Genomic DNA, 16,119 nt, shown 5'->3' with positions numbered 1-16,119 from the left:
TAACATAATATTCTCCAAGTCCATCCATGCTCCTGCAAATGGTAAGAGTTCTTTCTTTTTTATTGCCACATAGTGTTCTGTTGTGTAGATGTACCATAATTTTTTTTTTTATCCACTCATCTGCTGATGGACACGTAGGCTGTTTCCAAATCTTAGCTATTGTAAATTGTGCTGCTACGGACATAGGGGGAGGCCAAAACGTTTGTTTCCCTTTTAGATGCTGCCTCACTAGTTAATCATCTGGATGAGAATTATGTCTGTGATTGATTTCCATGTCATTTCCGAAATTAAAGATAAATTAATAGAGGCTCACGAACCTTTATCTAGACCAGCTCTTCTGTTCTGCTTTATGTACACATAAGGCTCTGTTTTCCCCAGTGGCGTGCATCTTGGTTTGACAGCTCTGTGGGAGCTGTGGGGACCCACCCCGATCCCCAAAAGACCTGAGGGGTGTCCCACAAGTCCCCATGCCCCCTTTGAGCTTATCATTCTGTTCTGTTCTTAATCTTCAAATTTATTAAGCAAACATTTACCAAGAAGCTTCGACAGATTCCCACTGATCTTTCATTGTCCAAAAAATGTGTTACACGGTCACCCCTAGCTACAGGGCATTGGGAAGAGTGAACAGATAGGGATTTTGGCTCTCCCAGCCCCTAGAGTGTATTAATATCCTAGGATAGCTGTAACAAAATATCATGAACTGGAAGAGGAAGGGCTTAGATAATAATAGAAGTATATTGTCTCACAGTCCTGGGGACTAGAAGTCCCAAATCAACCTGTCAGCAGGATTGGTTTCTTCTGAGAGTGTGATGGGCAATTTGTCCCATGCCTCTCGCCTAGCTTCTGGCAGCCTCAGCTACCACTTGGCTTGTTCTCTCTGTTTTCACATCATTTTCCTTCTATTTGTATGTGTCTCTGTGTCCAAACTTCCCCTTTCTATAAGGATATGAGTCACATTGAACTAGGGCCCACCCTAATGATCTCATTTTAACTTGATTATCTCTGTAAAAACTCCATTTCCATGGGGGAAAAAGGAGACTCATGTAATACTTTAAACAATAAAGAATTTAAATTAAAAAAAGGACTCCATTTCCAAATAAAGTCACAGTCTGAGGTACTGGGGGACTTCAACAAACTTCTCTTTGGGGGACCTAATCCACCCCATAACAAAAGTTGATATGCACAAAGGTGGAGAGGGTAGGATTCGCTAGTCAACAGTGTCAGCCACACATACTGACAGGAAGGAAGGAGAATTTGATTGATGTTCCACCTGGTTCCTGGTAACTTATTTTATATATTTCTTAAGTGAAAACTATAACTTGCATAATCAGAAAAGAGTCGTTTAAGTCCAAAGGCACTGGTCCTTAAGTGACCCAAGTGGCTCTTTCTCCAGTTTTAGAGCTCCCGTGTTTCCATTTGGCTCAAACTTAGTGCAAAAGAACCTCTTTGGTGAAATCAACAATAACTTGTCCTTGGGAAGTGAATTAATTCTTTTAGGGCATTATTACTTCCCTTCCAAAAAAGCAAGCTGCTTGGGTTTGAAGTGTGGTTTACTTCAGTGCCTTTTTTGTTTAAAAACAATGAGGTATGTATTCTTTATTACAGCCCCCTTCCCCTTTCCTGCCCCCATCCTCTACCTTTTTCTAGGGCCGAAATCCCTGGCACATTTTGTCCCATAGAATATCAGGGGTATATTAATAGTCGAGACTGAGAAAAAGAAAAAGAGAGAAAGAAATGCTTCTTGATTCTTTAGACTTCTTGGTGTGAAGAACATACCACCAGTTTTGGTGGGACACATATGTTCATCCAGGCACTGGCATCTGATGTTCCCAAGAACTGAATCAGATTGGAACATTAATTTATTTGGATACTTTTATGTAAATTTAGCTCTGAAAAAACTTGGTGGTGTATCCACTGAGACCTAAGTAAGCTTATGAAGCTGAGTTCTGATGCATAGAGTGTTGGAGGTTCTCAGCTGTTAGATCCTCTCTGGACTCCGGAACCTTGAGAGGGCGGTTGGTGTATCTGCACAGTTCACCATCGACATCCTGGTGGTTTTACAAGTTCTGCTCTGCTGAGTGTTCAAGGTCTGTGGGACACTCTTGGGTTCACACAGGGTGAGGATTCAGCACAGACCCTCTCACCTTTGATTCAACATGCTTGTCCCTTATTTATCCTTCTCAGAAAGACTTCAGGCTCGTGGGCTGAAAATAAGTAGAGAAACATGACGTAGGACACAGGACACTTCCCAAAAGGTCCCTTGAACTCTGTATGACAAAAGCATAGAATTGACCGAAACAACATACTGCAGGAGTGATACTGATGATAAAAATGTATGCAGTGTGGTGAATGTCAATTGAGTATAAACACCGTGCTACTCAAATGATCTAAATTATCTCACCTAATTATCATAACGAAGTCTGCACGTTTCAAAGAGGTTAATTACTTGCTCTGGTTAACACACTGGCAAGTAGTAGAGTTGGAATTTGAAACCAGGATGATCGGACACCTAAGTCCCTGTCCCACAGTCTGGTCTACATTAGGATGTCTGCTTCTTCCTTCAGGGTCAGTATCACTTCCGTAGTCTTGCTTCCTGCAGTTGCTCAAGGTGTCATCTTCACACTGGAGACTCTGCGGATTGATTTCTATGGAAAACTTTGCTTGCCTCTGTTCTGCAGTGTGCTGACTGTGGCTAGGAGGTCACTCAGTTTCCCATCTCTCCAGAGGAGGTTTTCTGTGTTTCCATGGGATCGGAGAAGTGTTGAATGATCTTCAGGTAGAAAGACTCATTTCCCACTTGAAGTTAAATGTGAAACCATATTTCCTGCTGCACAAGAATGTGCTGTATCATATGATATCATTAAACAGTCCCCAGGAGGCAGTATCTTGGGGACGATGTTTGATGGCCATTGTTTTGTAGGTTGTCCTTGGTATGTTCTACCAAGACAAGCATACCTTTCTCTTGCATTAAGATCAGATCTATCATTAGTTAGGATGGGAAATATGAAATGATGGTTCTCAGAGTCTCATATTCTGTAATGAAATTTGAAATGTCCTTGGGAAATGTAATTCCTTGGATGTGGCATTGAGCAGCTTCCCACAAATATTTGATTTCCAGCACCCTCAGAGGTCTAGAATTGATGGAAACATAGTCCTGGGACCTTGAAAGCCATACAAGTACAGGATTAGAGAGTTTAGAGGTCAAGTAGTCTATCATTCCTGATTAGAGCACTTCAACCCACCCCAGCACATTCTTAACTAATGATTGGCCAACTTCTGGCCATCTCCAGCAACTGGGAATCTACTACCTGACATGGAAAGATGCTTAAAATGTGAGGTAAAAGCAAAAAGATAAAATGGCAAATATAGTGTCATCTCAATGATATTTAAACAGTGCATGAAATAAGTTATTTGAAAATATTAATAGTTGCTATCTCTGGACAGTGAGATCATGGGAATTATTTTTTGGCTGATTTATGTATTTTTTTGGTCTTAATGGATCTTTTACAAAGGACACGCATTACTTTATAATTATAGGGACCAGGGAAAAATTTTTTTCTTACATTGAAGTGAATTCTTTTTCTGATTTATAACTATTGATCCTCAGCTTAAGCCAGCCTTGGGCAAACTACGGCCCGCGGGCCGGATCCGGCTGTTCTATCCGGTTCTCTTGCTCTCCCCTCCGCTCCTTTACTTTGAATTTATATTAGTTCACACAAACACTCCATCCATGCTTTTGTTCCAGCCCTCCGGTCCAGTTTAAGAACCCATTGTGGCCCTCGAGTCAAAAAGTTTGCCCACCCCTGGCTTAAGCTCTGAGGGTAACTCAAAACAAATCCTATTGTTTCAAAATATTTGAACACAGCTTTAATTTCTTCTTGCCTTTAAGCATGGTTGTTTATAGATAGGCAAGCAGGAGTTGTTTTTTTTAAAAACTGAAGCAGTAAATCTGAAACCATCAAGATACTTCAATTTCTGTGAGAATGGTACTGAGTATTATGTAAATATCTACTACTTTCCCCTTATCCTTGTCGAAAACAAACCATCAAAACAAAATTTATCACCTCACACTTGGTGTTTTTATTGAATTCAACATTTTATGAAAACTGGGTTTGCAAGGATCAATTTGCGTTTCTCAAAGTATACCTGTGGTCTTGGGTAAGCTTATGTTCTTGGTTTAAGGGAAGGTCAGGACAAAGAGAGCAACATCACAGAAGGGTGGAAGCATTGGGCAAGTTAGGGGTCGTGCGAGTCCTGGGGCATTCAGCAGGGAAGCAGTGACCTTAGGTTATAGGAGGGTCGATAATACTCAGACTGTCCTGCCTGCTTGTACACTTCCATTGATCCTATGCAGAATCACCTTATTAAAATAATTTTGACCTTTCACATGTTCAGATGATAACATTGCCTCATAACTGTGTAGCCAGGGGCAGCACCACTGACTACGGTTAGTGAAGGAATAACCAATACTCAATAGAAAATGAAAAAGGAGCTTGAAGCAATACAGGGTGGGGCAAAAGTAGGTTTCCAGTTGTGAGTATATGAAACAGAGTTTATTCTTGCATTATTATTTTTACTTTTTGTATTATTTCCCATACTAGAGGCCTGATGCATGAAGATTCGTGCAAGAATGGGCCTTCCTTCCCCTGGCTGCTGGCACTACCTTTGCTCTGGCCGGAGCTGCCTTTCCACTCTGGCTCGGAGCCGCCTTTCTGACTTCCCATGCTGCCCAGAGGCCCAGGGTGCCTGGGGTGGTGCAGAACATCTGCATCGTCGCTATGGCGATGACACAAGTGTCCTGCCCCACCCCCAGCCACTCGGTGCCTATGTATGCAAATTAACCCGCCATTTGTTGGGTTAATTTGCATACTCACTGCTGATTGGCTGGTGGGCGTCGTGAAGGTACGGTCAATTAGCATGTTACTCTTTTATTAGGTAGATGAACACCTGTAAATCTACTTTTGCCCCACCCTGTAGCATTGTGCTCTTGAATTCACTGATAACTTCTCAAGGTTGCTTATCAAGATGAACTCACTGCATAGTCTTTAAACCACTATATATGGTAGTAGAAGAATGATACTTATATAGTTTTTTTTGACACTTGTATAGGTTTTAAAAGTACTATCTGTCTGAACTCTTTTTCCAACTAAGCTTTAAAATTCCTAAACTAATGGCAGTTTTAGAGGTAAGTGTTATCCATAAACATTTATGGAGTAACTTATTTGAGGAATTATATAAAAATTAAAAAGGCCAATCAAAAGTATTTTATTAGGTAATGGATATAGATTTATTTCAAATACATCGGTTAATTACCTGTTTCTTAGTCAATTTTTCTGAAGAATCTGGATGTTGTTGTTATAAATAATATGTTGCTTACACTGAGCACTAGATTTTAACACTTTGGCGCATCTAAAACAAGGCTTATTCTTGTTTTGTTTGTTTCCAGATGGTTTCCCAGCTTGAAGCCCAAATATCTGAGCTTGTTGAACAGTTGGAAAACGAGTCTGGGTTTCACCAGAAAGCTCTGCAGAGAGCCCAGAAAGCGGAGCACAAGCTGGAGGCTCTTCAGGCTCAGCTGACACACCTGGAGGGGGAGCTGGTGTCTGGAGATGTTTTGCGAGACAACTTGAGTTTTGAGAAACAAAAGGTAATAACCTGAGGGCATGTCCATGGGTGGATGCATCTGTTGCACTGTAATGTTTTACCTGAAATTACTCTGAATTTTGCAGCAATTCAATAGATGGTTACGTACTGAATCATGAGTAAATTTCAAGGAACAATGGGTATTGTTTTGAAGTCTCTTCCTATTGTTTGGCACTTCCTTGATTCAAATTAAATCTAATCATTCAATTATATCTAATTAAACTTAACGAATATATTGAACAGCTATTATATATGAGACACTGAAGGCTTGGAGGGTATGGTATGAATACATAACTCACGATTCATCTTAAGTGGCTCATAATTCAATAGAGGAGACAGTCATTCAAATAATTTGCTGTACTAAAGGCTATAAGTGTATAACAGAGATACTGATTAAGAAAGAGCAATAGGAGACCAATGAAAAGAGTGATAGCTTCTGTATAAAGGGATGATTTTATAGGAAGACAATAGTTGAGTTGATCATTGAAGGATAAGTAGCATTTTTGTGGGGAGAAGGGGCAGATTCCACAGGTGACTTATGTGAGGGGCTTTAAAGAACAAGTAGGAATTTGTCCAGCAGAAGAGTTGGGGAAGGGATCTGAGGCAGAGGGAACAGCAGGAGGGATGAAGGAAGGGAGGTGTGACAGGACTGTTTAGAAGACGAATGAGGCACAAAGAGACTGGGCGAGGCCAAAGGTGGGAGGTGGCTCTGGAGGCAGGTAGGGATAATTGAGGTCGGTCAGGCTCATTCCTCGAGGCTTTATCCTATAGGTAATGGGGAGGCATGGAAGGGCTTTGAGGAAAAGAAAAAGGTTTTCTGAAGGCAGAATGGCTCTGAAGGTCTAGACACTAAAGGTAGGGAACCCAGTTGGGATTCTTAGAAAGTTCAGATCAGTAGATAATATTGGTTGCAGGTTTGATTCCTGGTCAGAGCATGTTTCTTTATCACATCGATGATTTTTCTCCCTCCCTCCCTCCCTCCCTCCCTCCCTCCCTCCCTCCCTCCCTCCCTCCTTCCCTCCCTCCCTTCCTCCCCTCTCTTCCTTTCTCTTTCTCTAAAATCAATAAACATATACTTGGGTGAGGATTAAAAAAACAATGGATTGCTTCAGTTATCAGGAATTTATATTTATTTCAACATGAAATTGCCCGAGTTATTGCCATTGAGAAGAAAATCTCAAAGATGGAACCCAAATCATGGAATGATGATACAGAAAGCACATTGATCCATTTGGTTATCCAGCAAGTACTTAGTAGACATTACTCTACATCTGGCATGGCCAGCTTAGCCACAGAAATCAAATGGAGGAAGGTCCCAGAACAGTTTTGTCACTTTAACCTGTTAAAATATGAACTTTGACCTTCCTGATAACGACTCCATTTTGGAGTGTTGTTCCTTTAACGATATGATACTGTCACAACTCTTAAAGACATTTTCTAAAGCAAAATGTTGTCCAAGGTTGTTTGTATAGAGAGTGTTGTGACAACTGATTAAGTCTTCATTTTCCACTTTTGAGGCCTGGACCACATTGGGTGGGAAAAATCTCCATGGAAGGTCTGGATGGGTGGATGCCTGGGGCTGGATTAGCCTAGCAGGGGCATGGTGGCAGCAGCATGTAGCAAAGCAGAGAGATGGAGAAATAGTTGGGAGCATGCAAATCTGTCACATGGCAAGGTTAAGAAGAGTGTGTAATAGTAGATTGAACATCAAGGTCACTGCCCAGGAGAGTCAAGAGAATATGGTCAAGGAGCAGGACGTGGAGCTGGCAGGGTGGGTCAGGAATTCATTACCAAGCTTTGGTGTTAGGGGGCTGGGCTCCTACTGGGTTTAATGAGAACTACCTGTAAACTTGGGAGAAAGGGGAGGATTGCATGAGATCGCCTATTAACTTTATTTTTGTGTCCCATTTTCATTTTTGTTCTTGGGTTTAGTATCTTAAATTTCTGGACCAGCTCTCAGAGAAAATGAAATTGGACCAGATAGCTGCTGAACTTGGCTTTGACATGCGTCTAGATGTAGTTTTAGCTCGCGTGGAGCAGCTGGTGCGCCTCGAGAGCAATGCTGTCATTGAAAATAAGACCGTTGCCCACAATTTACAGAGAAAGGTAGGAGAGGTGGAAACTTGCCAGTGTTGAGAGAATGAATGTCTGTGAAACTTCAATATTGAAATATAAATTACTGCCTCTGTATTACCAATGTGGCCAGGAAACATGATTATAATAATATGTATTTAGAATCTCTGTTTCAAGTCTGAGTGATGGCAAGTGTGTCACCTAAGGTTTTGTTAGACTGTGAGTAATAAAGACCCAAAGTAACAGTGGCTTAAACAAGTAGAAGTGTTTTATTTTTTCTTCTGTTGCATGAATTCCTGGAAGTAGGCAGCTTAGGGCTAGTGTGACAGCTCAGCTCTGTGAAGTTTTGAAGGAACCCAGCTCATTTAAGCTCATTAATCACCCATCCCTAGGGTGGTCCTTATCCTCATGGTTAAAAATAGTTTTTAGAAATATTATATCTGTGTTCCAGCAAGGAAGTTGGAGAAGGAAGGGATGCAGGAGAGGGATGCAAAAGTGCAGACATGAGCTGTCTTAAAGGAGGTTCCCAGAAATTGCTACATGAGCTTGTGTTTATGTCCCATGGAATATGTTCTGATGGTTAAACCTAGCTGCAAGGGAGGCTTGAAGCGGTAATCTTTACTCCGGCTAGCCATTTCCCTAGCTGAAAAATGTACTGTTTCTATAACTATGGGAGAGGAGAATTGGGGAACAGTTAGCCATCTCTGCCTTTATAAAAGCTCTATTAGACCAGAAAGTAGAGATAGAAGAGATTACTTTTCACTCACTCAAAGGGAGAGCTAGAAACAGTTTAGACTAAATAAATGAATGCATGAAAAGGATAAAAACATAATTATTAGTTATGTCATTGGCATTGGGGAAGGAAAAAGGAAAACACAAATGTAATAGTTCTTAGGAGAAAATTCTGTGGCAGAGTTACAGTGTGCGGGCCATGTAATGAGTCCCATCTGGATTCCCAATTTGGCTCCACCCAGCTCTGTGACCTTGGGAAATTGCATTCCTCTCTTCCTCTCCTCATTTTGAAGATGGGGATGACACCTACTTCAGGAGGTTGTACATTTTTAATAAATAACATTTTGAACTCTTGGCTCATAGAAGATGCTCTATTTACGTTTGACCTCCTCTCCATGTACTGTATCTTTGGGAATATTTTAAAAAGAAAGGAGACAACCCCTGTTAACATCAGAGACATTAAATGGAGCTACAATTTTTTCTGAAGTTTCCCTCAGATAACTGAATTTTTTGTTAATATCTAATACTTTTTTTTTCTTAAGTCTTGTGTAATTATTAAAATTACCCATGCACAGAACTTGTAATAGAGTGGACTTTAACATGAAGAAGCTCAAGGAAGGGAGGTTAGTTAGAGAAATATTGAAAGGGCCTTGTTACAAAGGGTTCCAGGCAGGGACATTGCTGTCACCGTCAGGCAAGATACTCAAGCCCACATTTCCATTAGTTCTTCACACCTCTGAACACTTAACAAACGCAGAGTCAGTAATGAGGGAAAATGTGCCCTAGCCGGTTTGGCTCAGTAGATAGAGCGTCAGCCTGTGTCCCGAAGGGTCCCCGGTTCGATTCCTGTCAAGGACACGTACTGACCTGGGCCCTGGTAGGGGCTCATGCAGGAGGCAACCAATCAATGTGTTTCTCTCCCATTGATATTTCTCTCTGTCTTTCCCTCTCTCTTCCACTCTTTCTAAAAATCAATGGAAAAATATCCTCGGGTGAGGATTAAAAAAACTAATAATAATAATTAGGAAAAATGTGACGTTCCTCAGCTCTAGCATCCTATAATTCTACACGATTCTCATTCCTAATTTTTGTAACAGATGAAAGAGGTTTCTGTACTTAATATTCCACTCACTAATTGTGACATGTGAGGCCCATGAGGATTTTTTTTCTCTTCTTAGAGCCCACAGTCTTTTTCTAAAAACCACTATAATTTTCTTCATCAAGTTTAATTGTCAATGATAAGTGCTGTTTCAGGACCTGCTTGGTTTGTGGATGGTAAAGGCCAGGCATGTAATAAAGACACCGAAGAACTCAAACTTTCCTCAAGTCCCTTCTATTTCTAAAATTTAAATATATAAACAAAGCTTTAAATTTTTTCCCTGGTAGCACTTATTCTGAACAATGTTCCTTGGTATCACTTACTTAAAAAATATGTGAACTTTAAAGCAAGCTAGCCTACTCACATCCTGAGGGATGGAGATGAGGCAGTCTAGGTTTTTGGTGCTAATTCGCACCCTGCCTTCTTTCAGGAAAGACCAGGGCAAGTAGAGTTGCTGTGCGGTGTTGGAGAGGATTTTGTCTCTTTGTTTTACTATATTCTGCCCTTGATAAGCCCATTTTAGTTTTTTTTTTTTTTTGTAAATATATTTTATTGATATTTTACAGAGAGGAAGGGAGAGGGATAGAGAGCTAGAAACATCGATGAGAGAGAAACATCGATCAGCTGCCTCCTGCACACCTCCCACTGGGGATGTGCCCGCAACCAAGGTACATGCCCTTGACGGGAATCGAACCCGGGACCCTTCAGTCCGCAGGCCGACGCTCTATCCACTGAGCCAAACCGGTTTCGGCCCATTTTAGTTGTTTTAAAAAAATACATATTTTTAGTGATTTCAGAGAGGAAGGGAGAGGGAGAGAGAAATAGAAACATCAATGATGAGAGAGGATCATTGATCGGCTGCCTCCTGCACACCCCACACTGGGGATGGAGCCCGCAACCCAGGCATGTGCTCTGACTGGGAGTCAAGCCTTGACCTCCTTGTTCATAGGTTGGTGCTCAACCACCGAGCCCCACCAGCTGGGCTCATTTTCATTGTCTTAAAAGCAATTTCACATTTTTATTAAATGAACATTATGTTGGAGGGAGTCAGGTGTTGAGAGCTTATTTCTCTGTCCATTTTCGCTGGCTGTTCAATCTCATACTTTGCAGCTACAGAATTAATTCTTCAAAGATAGAAATAAAAATGCAGTCAGGAGAAGGAATCTAGTACCATTTTTAAAAATGATTTAGATATTAGGCTTATTGAAGTGTGGATAAAGATCAACATTATTTGAGAAAATCATCTATGTTTACTGGCTGTTCAATTCAAAACTTCCTGTTTGTGTCAAACCAGCTCAAGACTCAGAAAGACAGACTGGAGAGCAAAGAACTGCACTTGAACCTCCTCCGGCAGAAAATAGCGCAGCTGGAGGAGGAGAAGCGGCTGCGGACGGGCCTGGCTGCGGAGAGGGACGAGGCCAATGTCACCACACGCAAGTTACAGAAGCAGGTGGAGAGGCTGCAGAAGGAGCTGAGTGCGTGCCGGGAATCGAACACTGAGCTCAAAGCCAAACTGGCTGACACCAATGAGCTTAAGGCAAGTGCTCAGCTTTGTTCCCTTGTTGCTTTTTGCTAGTCACCATACACGCTTCTGCGAAAGGGTGCCAGCCTCATCATGGACACGCCAGAAAAAAAGATGAAAACTTCCCCTGATTTTCTAGAGTTGTGGGAAAAGTGCAAACATTGCACAAGTCAGCATATTAGCTCAGTTTAGTGGCTCTTTCATATTTGAAATAGAGCTGTAGTTGCTGTGGGAAAAGTCACTCCAACAGGGTGGTGTTAAGTCCAGAAAATAAAAACACTTCTTTAAAATGAGGGCGGCTATGATTTCAAGGGTCCTGTAGGGTTTCATCGTGTAGGAATTTGCGAAGGAAGAAATGAGAAGAGGCAGGCAGTTGTGAAATGTTGGTCTCTGGGAGTTGAATTGTATCAAGTATCAAGGAGGGTAGATAGATCGGGGCGACGTGCTTCCTGGATTTGAGGTGTCCGATTTCCAGTGAATGCAGAGAAGAAAGGAACTAAAACGGAAAAGAATTTGGTCAAAATATTTCGATGGCATGAATATGTAACTTCATGTGCACAGGTCATATTTTACATGTTATTATGGCCCGTCACCAATACGGATGACCGCTCCTTGCCGGCCAGTGCACCTCACTGGTAAAGCCAGAAGACGTTTCCCCAGGAGAGCGCTGCGGTAGGTCCTCCTGCCGGCAGTGATGCAGCTTGCAGAGGGCCTGGGAGGCGGGGCTTCCTTGTGGTAAAACGCTCGCAGAGGGGACATTTTGCTCTTCCTAATGCTTCCAAACCAGGCGTGACCCATGGGTAGGGGCAGAAAGGGCCCAGGGAGCTCATGCAATCTACACATAAGAACCAGCAGACTTCATTTTATTTATTTTTAAACTTAAAAAAATATATTTCTTAATTGATTTCAGAGAGGAAGGGAGAAGGAGAGAGAGATAGAAACATCAATAATGAGAGAATCCTTGATCGGCTGTCTCCTGCACACCCCCCCATGGGGGATCGAGCCCGCAACCCAGGCATGTACCCTTGACCGGAATCGAACCTGAGACCCTGCAGGCCGATGCTCTATCCACTGAGCCAAGCCGGCTAGGGCCAGCAGACTTCATTTTAATGTTCAACTCCAGAATCATGCTACCTACCATTTTCTCTCATTGATTTTCCAAATAATGGTACTCTGATATGTTGTTTATAAACGATAACTGTCTTAAGACATGTTCATTCCGCACATATGTTTGACAAAGTTTATATAAAGATTTCATTCTTTACCCATAAAAAAGCTTTGAGTTCAGTGAATTCCATGGACCTCTGACTTATTTATGCAGTTTTCCTAAGTAAATACACAAGAGACGATCAGCATTCTCTTGTCTTCTTAGATTAAAACGCTGGAGCAGACCAAAGCCATTGAAGACCTCAGTAGATCCAGAGACAAACTGGAGAAGATGAAGGAGGAGGCTGAGAAGAAGCTCATGTCTGTCAGGTCGGAACTGGACACTACCGAGCACGAGGCCCAGGAGGACAAGGCGAGGACCAGGAACACGATAGAGGTGGTGACCAGCGAATTGAAGACGCTAAGGAAATCCCTGGAGGAAGCAGAAAAGAGGGAAAAGCAGGTGGGTAGACACCCGGTGATGAAACCTTCCTACTTAGGAAAGATAGGACAGTTCCAAAGCTTGATCATTGTTCACACATTTCTTCATAAACTATTTACAGAACTTTCTTTTAAAAAAATTTTTTTTTATTCATTTCAGAGAGGAAGGGAGAGGGAGAGAGAGATAGAAACACTAATGATAGGAATCATTGCTTGATTGTCTCCTGCATGCCCCACACTGAAGATTGAGCCCACAATCCGGGCTTGTGCCTTGATGGGAAATTGAACTGTGACCTCTGATTCATAGGTTGATGCTCAACCACTGAGCCATGCCAGCCAGGCAATTTACAGAACTTTCTATATCATTTCAATATCTCTGCCTGCCATCTAGCATCTTTTTTGGCCTTAAAAGAACCATTATGATTTGTTCCACTAAGAAAAGTAATTCCCATTTTCATGGCACGGATTGTAGGAAAGAAAAAGACTTCTTATCAAAGCAACGGAAAGCCTGTGAAAAGCCAGGTTCTGGTTATGGGGAGGTTTTTATGATGCTCGCTGATTGCTTCTGGAGGTTGCATCATCCCACATCTCCGGATGGTCACCAGGGCTTCAGCCCCGGGAGGTCAAGATAAACCTCATCTCCACAGAGATCAGCGGCAGGAAATAGTCCCAAATCTCCAACGGTGGCACCCAGACTTGAAGGCCAACCAAACCCAGATGTAAACCATAAAGCAGGTCTTACTTGCTCGCCGGTCCAAGGAGGAGAGTGTTATCTGGTGAGCACATCAAGAGGTCAGGCAGGAAGAAGCATGTACCGGGCAGCCTGACCCCTGATGCTTTGGCTTTCATCTCACTCTGTCTGGTGCTCCAAGGGCTCAGAGTGGACTCTGATCCTAGGATATTTTCCTCTCTGGCTGCCTCTGCTCTGGCTCATGTGTCAGCAGAGTTGAGGAAGGCCAAATGACGCGTGAGCACTCTCCGAGTCAAACCACTACAGAATTAAGAGCTTTGGCCATATTTGAAAGGATGGGGAACTTCAAGGAAACCTTTTCATCAGGGAGACAAGGCTGGAGAAAGCGTTATGTTTCCCAAATTGGACTCAGCGTAGGGAGAAGGTTGGGAAGTGAATGAGCATAATGTGGGAATGTTTGGAAAGCAGGTGTGGATGTAATATCTGTCTTCAGGTTAGATCACACCTCTCCTAAGATGGAAGGCACCTCTACTGAGGCGTCGCCCAGCTGTCCCTGATTTATCTGCTTCTGCTTCAGCCTAGGATCACCAACCAGTCTATGAGATTTCGAAGAGGTGTGAAGCACATTTCCACCATTGTCTCCAGTCCTCCCCCTACCCTCCTCGATGTGTGTGTGTGTGTGTGTGTGTGTGTGTGTGTGATGGACTAATAGGGGGTCCCAGAGAGTCCAATGTTATGGTGGTGATCTGTCTGATGTGATTTGAGCATCATTTAGAAGCCCTGCTGTTGTCATGAGCTCATAACTTTCTTGCCATTTGTTCTTCCTTTAGTTTGAGAGGTACATTGCCAGTAACATTCTAGAGCATAAGGACTTATGACCATGGGCATGACCACACCACCATTTGTAAAGCACTTCATAGTATGCAGAACACATACACAGCCATCGTTTCATTTGGTTCCAGAACAGGCCCGGGAGATAGGTCTGTAGTTATTCCTACCTTGGAAATGAGAAATGAAATCTTAGTTAGGTCAGAGTCTTAGGTCAGAGTCTTGTTCACGGTTGCTTAATTGGAATTCTTGACTTGGTAGCCAATACCACAGTCATTGGCTCATCAGAAAAGTGGTTATGAAATTGCTAAAGGTTGGTGCCTGAAAGGACTTTAGAGGTAATTTAGTAGGCTAGCCTTCTTATTTTATAAATGAGAAAACTAAGGTTAATGAGAGTAAGTCACTTACCTGCCTCATGCACACCTGGATTTTCCATGTTTGTTGTTGTTGTTTCATTTGGCTCAGCAGTAGTTGATGCATTTGCTCTCTCAGTTACTGTGTTTCTGTTTGATATTCCAGCTGGTGGACTTTAGGGAGGTGGTTTCCCAGATGCTGGGTTTGAACATGACCAGCCTGGCTCTTCCTGACTATGAAATCATCAAATGTCTTGAAAGACTGATCCATTCCCATCAGCATCACTTTGTCACCTATGCTGGCCTCAAAGATGTGACTACCAGGCAAGACAGGCACCTGCAAAGCCACTGAAAACTTCATTGGACACGGGATCTCTTGAGGAGCTAAGGCATGGGACACGATGCTCAATTGAACAAATTCTCCAAACCTTTGAAATTTGATCAGTAGGTGAATATTCTATGGTGATAGAGTGAGGATCCATCATTGACAACAAAGAATCTCAAAGGTAGATAAAAGTTCGCCACTAAAAACACCTGGTATTTCATTTGTTGGTACTTTGGGACCCAGAAGAATTCCACTAGATTGCATATCTAGAATGAGAACTATCGGAAGAGAATTACTACTTATGGGATATCTCTTATGACTCAGGGGCTTTACTACCCAACCTAATTCTCTTAACCACCACACAGAGAAGCTTTAATGTTTTTATTTCACAACCTCTCTGGGGCTCAGAGAGGATGTCACCTTCCCAAGATTGCAGTTGGTTGGTGACAGAACTGGGAGGGACTCTATGTTGACTCAAAAGCTGTGTCTTCTCTGCTACTCCACCATCCTCCCGTTTCTCCTGGCTCCCTGTGTTCTGGGTGACAATTGCCTGCATACAGTCAAGACTTGCAGTTCAGAAGTAATGAAGGTTTATGAGTGTAATCCATATGATTTCTTTAAAAAAGCAATGTACCTAATTATTTGGATAAAACATACATAGTCTGAGGTCCTGTAAGAAACCTTTGTGTTTTCAAATGTTGCTGCCAGATTGCATTAGGTGGTAATTTTTAAAAAATATATGTATTTTATTGATTTTTTTTTTACAGAGAGGAAGGGAGAGGGGTAGAGAGTTAGAAACATCGATGAAAGAGAAACATCCACCAGCTGCCTCCTGCACACTCCCTACTGGGGATGTGCCCGCAACCAAGGTACATGCCCTTGACCGTAATCGAACCTGGGACCCTTCAGTCCACAGGCCGATGCTCTATCCATTGAGTCAAACCAGTCAGGGCTAGGTGGTAATTCTTAAATGTTTGAACAGGGCTGATCTCAGTACTTTCAAAATGGAACTCTTAACATGAAACGGATGAGATGAAGACAGCCTACACAGTTTTATTTACCAATATATCCAACGCAGTCATAGTGTACTTTTTTAGAATCCGGATTTTATTATGAATTTCTCTCACTTTACTAGTATGCCTTCTTTTAAAATTTCTATTTCACAAGTATTTTTCAAGAATTTATATATATTTTTTAATTTCAAAGAGAAAAATGTGTTACTCTTTTGGGTGATTATCATATTTCTGCCACATCAATTTTTTTTCA

General features: G+C 42.1%; 1 protein-coding gene across 1 annotated transcript in view; it reads left to right on the top strand.

The window, feature by feature from the left end:
* The window catches only part of CCDC170 (coiled-coil domain containing 170), a 69,233-nt gene extending 53,752 nt beyond the window's left edge, over positions 1 to 15,481 (top strand). Inside the window, exons 7-11 of the mRNA XM_080663889.1 lie at positions 5,447 to 5,647; positions 7,576 to 7,749; positions 10,842 to 11,084; positions 12,442 to 12,678; positions 14,695 to 15,481. Coding sequence (XP_080520015.1) covers positions 5,447 to 5,647; positions 7,576 to 7,749; positions 10,842 to 11,084; positions 12,442 to 12,678; positions 14,695 to 14,880 — 1,041 coding nt within the window. The 3' untranslated portion in view covers positions 14,881 to 15,481. The remainder of the gene's footprint in view (positions 1 to 5,446; positions 5,648 to 7,575; positions 7,750 to 10,841; positions 11,085 to 12,441; positions 12,679 to 14,694) is intronic.
* Positions 15,482 to 16,119: the final 638 nt, after the last annotated feature.

Source organism: Plecotus auritus, assembly GCF_963455305.1.
Source record: "Plecotus auritus genome assembly, chromosome: 4".
Lineage (NCBI taxonomy): Eukaryota > Metazoa > Chordata > Mammalia > Chiroptera > Vespertilionidae > Plecotus > Plecotus auritus.
This window is presented reverse-complemented; position numbering and strand designations above follow the sequence as displayed.